General features: G+C 50.0%; 1 protein-coding gene across 1 annotated transcript in view; it reads left to right on the top strand.

Annotated features, from left to right (window-relative positions):
- The window catches only part of FGF18 (fibroblast growth factor 18), a gene marked incomplete at both ends in the record, with an annotated part of 73362 nt that extends 64058 nt beyond the window's left edge, over positions 1-9304 (top strand). The window contains one exon of the mRNA XM_082323935.1: positions 9038-9304. Coding sequence (XP_082180061.1) covers positions 9038-9304 — 267 coding nt within the window. The remainder of the gene's footprint in view (positions 1-9037) is intronic.
- Between the last annotated feature and the right edge of the window lie 575 nt (positions 9305-9879).

Here is a 9879-nt window from a genome sequence, read left to right on the forward strand (position 1 = left end):
AATATGATTTGACGTGAAGAGAACTAATGCCATCAATGACCTTTCTTGGTCCTAAATTCCGCTGATTTAAAGTTGCCTGAGGGAAACTGATGTCACTACCAGAATATCAGCTGAATGAGATTGCACTCGTTTGAAATGATAACTTATAAAATCAGTGCATATGTTTGTTTAATGTGTATAAACCTGGACTTTACCAGACCTGCTGTGGGGTCAGCAACTGTTATAGTCCCATGTTCTTGCTCTGCTCATCATCTAGACCTGATGTTTCAAACAATTTTTTTTTTTTAAATTTTCCTATAGTGGCATAGGTCCCTATATAATGAATTTAAGCCTACACGAAATACGCTGCTGCTCTTAGCTGGCTTTTATAGACAGTTCAGGACTAGCCTGTGAGTGTCGGTGGAGGCTGAAAATGACTGCTCTCAAAGGAAACATGGCAAACCCTGGCAGTGCGTTTAACCAAGCAGGTTGTGCTTTGTACGGAGGGGTAAAAATGCCGTCACAGCTCTTACCATGCCGTCACAGCTCTTACCATAGTTAGCACCTAGAAGCATACATGCAACTGGATCAGGTAGGTGCAGGTAATGGGAGATGTCATAGATCTGCTCAGATGTCACGTCTGAAACCTGCCTGTGGTTTCAGATCTCGTGAAGCAGTAGCTTCCTATTGCAGGAAACCTGCAGTTTTGACTTAAATTAAATTTTCCTAAATTTTCTATTGGTTTCATAAATTTCATTTAAAAAGTGATTGATGTTTCTCATCATTAACAGTAAGTACACATAGTTCTCTGAGATGCAGTTAGGAATTTCTCTTAATCAAACGTATATCTTTGCAGATGAAGCCAACCGAGTTTGCTCTCATGAGGGATAGGTGCCGTCCTGCCGCACTGTTGGCAATGAATGTGCCTGTGACGGAAGGAGCAGGTTAGGAGGCATGTCCTGGCGTAGCCACAGCCTTGCTTGGTTCATCCCTGCCAACACTCCTTTCATCTCTGTATCCTCCTGTTCATCCTGTGGCAAAAGGCTCTTCTGGGGCAGTGTGAGGGTTACTGAACAGATATTAGTCAGAAAAGTGGACTTTTTGAATGAAAGGTAGAAGGAAAGAAAAATTTTAAACCCTTCTCTTCCTTCCTTGGTTCTTGCAGCTTGTGCCGTGTCCGGCACAAACAGGGGCAGGGCTCTGCGAAGCCTGTAGGTCCCATCCCACGCGTGCAAGACCGTGCCCATTTTTGCGTGCTCTCAGGAGAGACGGGAGGTACCCCTGGTGCGTATGGGCAGGTGGGCGCAGAAATGGGCAACGCTGCTTTGAAACTGGGCCTCTGAATGGAGATGTACCCTCTCTTCGGAGAATCTCCTCCGCATGGGTTTTGTATTACTTCCCCTGCTTCATGAATGCACTTAGATGTCCTGTATACATAATTAACCTCTCCACTGCACTGGCAGACACTTTTATTGAACTGCCCATCATGACTCCTAAGTATTTTCCTCGGAGGATTGTGCAGGTTCAGAGGCCAGAGAGCTGGAGGAAACACGCATGAAGCTGAGTAACTCTTGGCAGTTATAGATGCAGCTTCCCTGATTTACAGCCCGGTCTAGGAGCAAGAATGTGCATTTGGGTCAAGAGGTGTCTCTGTGGTGAGGATGCCTTGCCATAAATCCAGGATGCTGAACATCAGGATGCTTATGATGGATCCGCCCTGATAATGCCTATAAAGTGCACAAGGATGGCCAGGGCCAGCTTGCCAGCAGCCGGAGCACTCAGATTTGCCGTGCTGCGAGGGGGTGGTATTTCCCATAGCATTGCTGGACCTGGCAGCTGCCGTACCCACCTCATTGTCACACTTTCTGACCTGCCTTTAAAAGGTGTACATGCGAAGGGGGAGAGTGGCAGCGCTAAAAGCTGCAACTTAACATAGCTCCTGCCTTACCTTCTTCCACTTGGTATTTTCCAAGCCGTGCGGAGCGAGTCTGAGCTCTGACTTTGAGCTGAGCTTGTGCAAAGCCACAGAGAAGTACTATCTGCTTCCTGAAAATCATGTGTCACTAGGTACATGCTGTGTAAATATCTCTGGGGCTTTATAGGGGGTATCAGTGATGCTGAGTGCACCAGCTCTTGGTCCTCAGCTGGGGATGCTTCAGGAGTGGCTTACTGGAACTGCTGAACCACACATCTCCTGAAAACCCAAGCCTTCCCCGCTGTCACCGCTCCAAAATTTAGGAAATACAGGGCAGGATTTCTTCTGTATAATGCAGTGTGTGAATCTAACAGTGCCAGCGTTCGAGGGAAATTTTCAGCAAGCCTTTGAGATAATTGCTGAGCTCAGTGGGTGTACCTCGCAGCTGGGGGTGGCGTGAGATCCAGCACGGTGGGGTACCACTCCTCAGGAACCCCCTCTGTCTGTCTGTCTGTCTGCGGAGGCGGGGGTGGGCATGCAGAAAGGGTCCATTTCAGAGTTTTTCCTTGCAAAAAAAGCTAGGTGTGTACACCTCTTGGAAACCTTTTGCTTGAGTGGTAGCTTTCCCTGCTCCAGGATTTTTGGGATGAAGGGGCTTGTGCAGAGGGAAGTGATCCCGCTTGTATGGCTTGGATCTTCACAATTTGACATTGAGCCTGGGGGCTGAACTTGCAGAGAGGTGATAATTAGACAGGAGAGTCATCCCTGTCTCACTTGAAAGGTTGAGCCTTGCTGCACCCTGTGCCAAGCCGACATTCCTGGGTCGTGTTTCCTATGGTCTGGTGTTTTGTTAGTATTTGCAGCACATCACCGGCGCATTCAGTCACCTTACCCAAAAAGCTTCTAATTGCAGCGTCGTTTGAGGCCGGGGGGGGGGGGGGGGGGAGTGTTTTAACATAAGCTTAGCTAACAACAGCTTAACACAGCATCACTCGTAGGGCTTAATTTGTGCCCTTGTCTTTGCAAACAGAGAAACCTTTCAGTCTTGGAGGCATCTCTCCCTGCACCGTGGTGTTACCCGAGCCGCTTGCGCAAGCTTATTGTTGCTGTAAAAGCCGAGTGAAGTTTGGATTTGCCGGTGCCCACTGAGCCAGATTTGTGAAGCATAAATGAGAAAACCTGCCCTGGCCTCCCTTCCCCATAAAAAGCTGCTCAGGTGGCTTAGTGTGGCAGGCTAATAGGGAGAAGGCGGAGGCGGCTGCTGCACCTGCTAATGCTTTGGCTCAGGCTGGTGGCACAGAGGCTGCCGCGAATTCCCCCTGAGCGGCAAGCTGTTAGTGGCAGTAATGCCTCGCTCGGAGGAGCGCTCCTGCTACGACAACAAAGAGCCCTTTGATCCTTTCCATTTGGAGAACTTAAAACGAGAAAGCCAAACTACAATAAGACCAAGTTGGGTCATAAAAAGGAGAGCAGGAGCACCAAAGCGCTCCGGAGTGTAATTGTAGAAGCAGCAAATGCTTTGGCACTTAATTCTGCTTTAGTGTCAGTTCAACATGTTTCACGTTTAATACTGGAGAGTTCGTCGCCAAATGCTCTGCACAAACAATCCGGTGCTGCTCCTCGGTAGGCTCAGGGCACTCGGAGAGCCCCTGGCTCCAGCGCAGCTCCTTCAGCTCCGCTGCCTTCAGCTGCGCACCGGGTGGAATTGGCCCGTGGTGTATGAGCAGTCCCTCGCTCGAGATATCCCTTTCCGGAGCAGGAGCCTTGGGCGGCTGCTGTTGCTCTAACCCTGCTTGGTAAAGGGACTGGGACCACTCGAGTCCACCGCCTTGTCACTGGGCAGCGGCTCGCTGTGTCTGGGGCTGGTCCCCAGCTATTAGCTGCCCAAGATGCCCTGCCGGAGCCAGTGCTTCGTGCTGCCCGGGCTTTACCGGCGCGGCTGTGCTTTCCCTCGCCTCTGCGCAGACCTGGGTGATGCCCGAGGGGTTTCTGTGGAAGGCGGCGTTTAGATTAGGCATTTTATAAGATGTTTATCAGAAGTCTGGCTTTGTCGCATGGCCAGGCAGTAGCTCCTGGGAGCAAAATCGGTGATTCAGGGGTGGCTCCTCACAGGTGCAAGGAGGTGCCGACTTGAAGGGAGCCCGTGCCTTTCGCAAGAGCAGAGTTATGCCTCCCTGGCCAGCTTGGCTGGAGATGTTGCCTGTGAGACAGTAGTGAGCAAAACGTGGGAACATCTTGTCCCCCCGAGCATGGGTGGGACACCCCAGGGCCGCAAGAGAGTAGATACTTGCGCCCACCCTGCCCAGGGGGATGCGGGAGTGGGTGCGGGTCCTCCCCCATCCTGTAGCAGTGCCATCGCACGGGGCCAGGCGGTTCCTGCACAGCTCCAGGGCTTTCAAGAACTCTTCTTTATTTTAAAGAATCAATTCAAAACATAAACCTCCACGTTTTGAAGGGCGAGTGCTCTGTAAGGTGCATCCTGACAGCTAAGTATGTATGAAATGCGGCTTGGCAGCATCTCCCTGCTGACGTTGGCGGCAGAGGGTGCAACCCCGTATCGGCAGCAAGCGTTTGCAGTAGGAGCTCCTGGGGAAGGGCAAGCGGGCGGCTGGAGCAGGGAGTGACGTTCGGCCAAAGCCATCTCCCTTTTCCATCCTTCTCTCTTTGGAGGAGCGAGGGGATGGGTGAAACACCCAATGAGTGTTTTGCTGTCATTTAAATAGGGACGTGATTAGACCTTAAGTGATGGGCACCTGATGAAAACAAGGTGACACTTAAAAATTATGGAAAACCCTTATAAATGGCTTTTTCCCCTAATAGATTACCATGGGTGCAGCTCTCCATGGTGTAGGTAACGTGTGCGAGTGATTTATTCTATTGGGGATTATAACAGATGCTGTAAAATCATCTTGTAAGTATTTGAAAATCATTTGTCTGTCTCTGACGTGTCTTAGCATGTACAGGAATGCTGTGTTTGGGGAAGTGAGGTCCTTATCCTGCTTTATCTCGAGGTACTTGTAAATGCTACTGTAATTTCATGTTATCAAATCATTTAGCTCTTCCTCTTCCAGAACGAAGTTATTTTATCTCATGCACCTTGTTTACTTCAAATTAGCCCTGAGGTTGGCCTGAAGTTGCACCTTGTTATTCCTCCACGTCCTGTCTCCGTCTTAGGCTCTGTCGGCAAATTTGAAGGTATAAGTAAATACATTTTTGTTATTAATAGACTAACTTCCCCCTCCTACACACACGTTTTCTTTTCATTACAGTCTTCGTTTTCCATGAGAAACTGACATTGCAGTACAAGCGGAAACCTCCCAAATTGCGTGAAAATGCCTTAATTCTCCTAGCAACAAGGTCAGGGCTCAAATCCAGGACCCAGGCGTGGGGGAAACGGCCCTTCCAATTACCTGCTCCCCCTGCGGTACGGATCCAGTCGGTTCATCAGCACCTGGGTTTGGGTGGATTTGAAACTCAGCCATGGTATTGTTTAAAAATTCTCCATTCATTGGGGAAGGGCTTGTAGTGGGCTGAGCCCTGAGAAACCTGGGGCTGGTTTTATGGCTTCCCATTGAAACCTGGTGGAACCCCGTGGTGTCGACTGATTTCCCCCTTCCCCACTCATGTGGCTTTGATCAAACCCAGGGCTTGGAGAACAACCCCCCCAGGAACTGGAACTACTGAGCTTTGCCCAGTTCTGCCATTCATTAAAGCGTTTGTGAGCTTCCAACTGTAGATGATAAAATTAGGACCTTTGTGCCTAGCCCGGTATGGAGATTGCCGGTCCTATGGCAGAGCTGGCTTTGCCCCCATATAGAGGGCACGTATAGGGAACACGGACCCTGAATTAGCATGTTTGATGCAGAAGTTGCCATGATCTCTCCGCCCTCTTAATAGGACCTACCTGTGGTAACGAAACCCTTTAGGCAGGATGGCGTGTTAATGATTTTAGGGTAAACATCACATATCGTTCCACTGATTGCATTGAAGCTCTGCTAAAGGTATTAAGCCAGGAAGGGATGGCTGGTCCTGGAGGCTGGCGGTGACGAAGCTTTTCCTCTGTTGTTGCCTGTGTGACTCCAGCTTGGGCTGTCATGCCTGATGGTTCCCATCTCGCGGCTCCATTTGTAGCTCGTAAGCGGTTATTTGGGGATCAGAGGTGGGGGGAAGCCTGGGCCAGCTCGGCCCGGGGGGCTTCCCTCCTGTCCTGCGATCCCTGCCCTTCCCACAAACCGCACCAAACTCTGCTGGGGTTGTGCAAGACTTTTTAGGAAGGCTTCAAGGAAAGAGCAGGCTGACCTGGCCTTGGGGAAGGGGCGGTAAGTGTGCGGGGCTGGGCTCCTTGCCCTGCTGTTGTGACCAGAGGAGCCCCTGAGCCTGCTGCAGCCTGGGACCGACCGCCACTGCAGGTGCTGTGCTGGTCACGCTGCTGTGGCTTTCCGGCCCCCCCCGGGATGGGATGGGTGAAATGGCTAAAGACTGAGAGGGTCTGATACCGTTTAGTTTGCGCAGAGGGAGTTTAATAGTAAGCATAGCAGTAAGCATGGCCTGCAGTACTGAAAAACTCATTATTTGACTTCAGTGGGGAGTTGGACTGGGCTAATACTATGATGGAAATCCTTTCTTTGGCTTTGCTGAGCATTAGATTAAGTCCTGTATGATGCTCCATACTGCGCTTATCCCTGTCCGGAATCTATAAACACCCAGAGCTGAGACAACATCCAGGGCTGAAGCGAGGCTGTATCTACTCTCTAGTATCTTCTGACGCATAAAACAAAGTACCGGTGCACACAACGATGAATGGCGTTCTAGGTGCAGCACCAGTTACTCAGCAGTTAAAGGACAAAACGTATTTTCTGGCAGCAGATTGTAGGCGAGAAGAATTTCCTCTGTGCTGAACCGCTTAAAGATGCTGTTGTGTGATGCTGCAACTCCCTCCGGTGCTGCGAATGCTGTGTAAATTAGAGTCCCAAATCCAGCCCAAGATCCACGTGCTGCCATGTTCAAAGTCCAGCTCTGGGTCTGTTAGTCTAGATCTCCAACCCAGTGTGGCAGGTTGACCCTGGCTGGATGCCAGGTGCCCACCAAGCCACTCCATCCCTCCCCTCCTCAGCTGGACAGGGCAGGGAGAAAATATAACGAAAGGCTCGTGGGTTGAGATAAGGACAGGGAGAGATCACTCACCAGTTACCATCATGGGCAAAACAGACTCCACTTGGGGAAATCAGTTTAACTGATTACCAATCAAATCAGAATAGGGTAATGAGAAAATAAAACCTAAATCTTGAAACCCCTTCCCCCCACCCCTCCCTTCTTCCTGGGCTCAACTTCACTCCCAATTTTCTCTACCTCCTCCCCCTGAGCAGCGCAGGGGGCCGGGGAATGGGGGTTGGGGTCAGTCCATCCCACGCTGCCTCTGCCGCTCCTTCCTCCCCAGGGGAGGGCTCCTCACACCCTGCCCCTGCTCCAGCGTGGGTCCCTCCCACGGGTGCAGCCCTTCAGGAGCAGACTGCTCCAGCGTGGGTCCCCCGCGGGGTCACAACTCCTGCCAGCAAACCTGCTCCAGCCTGGGCTGCTCCGGCGCCTGGAGCTCCTCCTGCCCTCCTCCTGCACTGCCCTGGGTGTCTGCAGGGCTGCTCCTCTCACGTGTTCTCACTCCTCTCCTCTGGCTGCTCTTGCGCAGCAGCTTTTCCTCTTCTTAAATCTGTTATCCCAGAGGCGCTACCACCATCGCTGATGGGCTTGGCCTTGGCCAGCGGCGGGTCCCTCTCGGAGCCGGCCGGCATGGGCTCTGTTGGACACAGGGGAAGCTTCTGGCAGCTTCTCACAGAAGCCGCCCCCCTGCTACCAAAACCTTACCATGCAAACCCAGTACACCCTGTTTGCCAAAATCTGGAACCAGCAAGCAGCTGGGGAACTAGCAGCCCGTGGCAGTGGTGGGGAGGTGGGTTTGCACTAGGCTGCATCGGGAAAGCAGCCCCAGCAGGGCAGGCGTTTTGCTGCAGGGTGGTTGAGGAGCAGCACTCATGCTCAGGAGCTTCTGACCTCCAGTTCTGCATCTAATCCTGGCTCCCTCTGTGAGGAAGAATGTCGTTTAGGGACATGGTTTCCTAAGCCAGGTACTTCAGCTCTGGGTGGCTGCTTTTAGGCTGAGATTGAAAGGTGGGGAAAGGGGAAGGACCACGTCTCCTCCGCCACCAGAAGTGAAACCCTCTTCCAAACAAAAGCCAACCCTGAGAGAGCAGAAGTGTAATATCGGGCACTTGCCTCACCCCCTCTGGCAGTGGCGCTGGGGGGTCTGGTGGCTGAGGATGCTGCTGCCCCATAGTCCTCCAGCTGCAGTCGCATCGGGATGCCAGTGGGATACCGGCCCGTCCAGGGAGCTGCTCCGGCTTGGGAACAGCCCTTTCCACTGCTGATGTCGCTCAGGGACGTGAGTTGGAGCCAAGCCTGGGGTGTGCAATGCGGCTCCGAAATAACCAGTTGGATTCGGGGACTGGAGTGGGGTCAGGGACCTCGATGCCTGTGGCACCCCTCCGGCTCATCCCCGGAGCTCCACGCGTGGTTTATTTGCCAGGTGTCGCGCCCGGGATGCTGCGGGGGAGAGTTTTTAAAGCACTGGGAAGGCTTAGACTAAGGCTTGTAATGGTTTTAGTGGGATTTGGGTAGTTATGGATGCAAACCCATAAGGTATTTCGGAAAACATATCAAAAGTGAGCGGTGGAAGTGGCAACGCTGTTGTTCGGCCCATATGAGATTCTGATTTTTTTATGTTTTCTGATTAAGTATGATGTTTCCCTGGCATGAGTTCAATTCATCCTCCTTTCCTAGTGGAAAAAGCAAAGCTAAATGTCTGTCTTTGCTTGCAATTGAAGGAGCTGGACTGGATAAATTTAACTGTTGCCTTTGAAAAATCTTTCTCTCCTTGGATAGGAGGGTTTAAAAAAAAATGAAATGATGACCTCATGCTTTCGTGCTTTTTTTTTCATTTCTATTTCAGCTGATGTTTGTTACGGCTCCTATTAACAATGTTTGAACCAAAAACAAGGTCCAGATGTGATGATTTTATTTATGCCAAATTGGGTTTTGGTCACTGAGCTTACATTTGGATAATGATTTTTTTCTTTTTTTTTCCTTTTTCAGCCTGATGGCACCAGCAAGGAGTGTGTCTTCATTGAAAAAGTCCTAGAAAACAACTATACGGCACTGATGTCAGCAAAATATTCCGGCTGGTATGTTGGATTCACCAAAAAAGGGAGGCCACGGAAAGGGCCCAAGACCCGGGAAAACCAGCAAGATGTACATTTTATGAAGAGGTACCCAAAGGGGCAAGTGGAGATACAGAAACCTTTCAAGTACACAACAGTCACCAAGAGGACTAAGAGAATACGACCCACCAACCCCAGTTAAAAATAGACAAAAACAGTGTCACAATAATAAACCACAAAAAAAAAAAAACTGCACCAGAGGAATATTTTTACATTAAAAATAAGGAAGAAGTTCTATTTTTGTACATTGTGTTTAAAAAAAAAATAAAAATAAAAAAAATTAATAAAAGACTAGATGGCAAACGCTGGGGAAAAGCTGTTAGGGATTTATTGTGACTTGAAAAACAAAATGAACTGCTCTATTTAAATTGACTTGTTGTTGATGACACACAGGTGCTTATTTCGCTTTTTTGGAAAGGACAACTTTTCAAGCATATCCCCAGAGGAAAAAAAAAGTAATTATTAAAAATAAATAAATAAAACCAAAGAAAACCAAAGTTCTTTCCCAAAGTTACTGAGACCCTGCCCCGAAAAGTGCCGGTTTTGCAGTAATCTATTTATTGTCTGCTGCACGCCGGCCCAAGACAAGATGGTGTGTGCCGCAGTGATTGATTTTCCGTGGAGTTCTCAACGCATCGATCTTCTGTAACCTTTCTGACGACATAAGGTGTCACGGCTCCGTGATCCTGCATTATGCTCAGTTCTGGAGAATGCTGC

This window comes from Platalea leucorodia (assembly GCF_965183815.1).
Source record: "Platalea leucorodia genome assembly, chromosome: 11".
NCBI lineage: Eukaryota > Metazoa > Chordata > Aves > Pelecaniformes > Threskiornithidae > Platalea > Platalea leucorodia.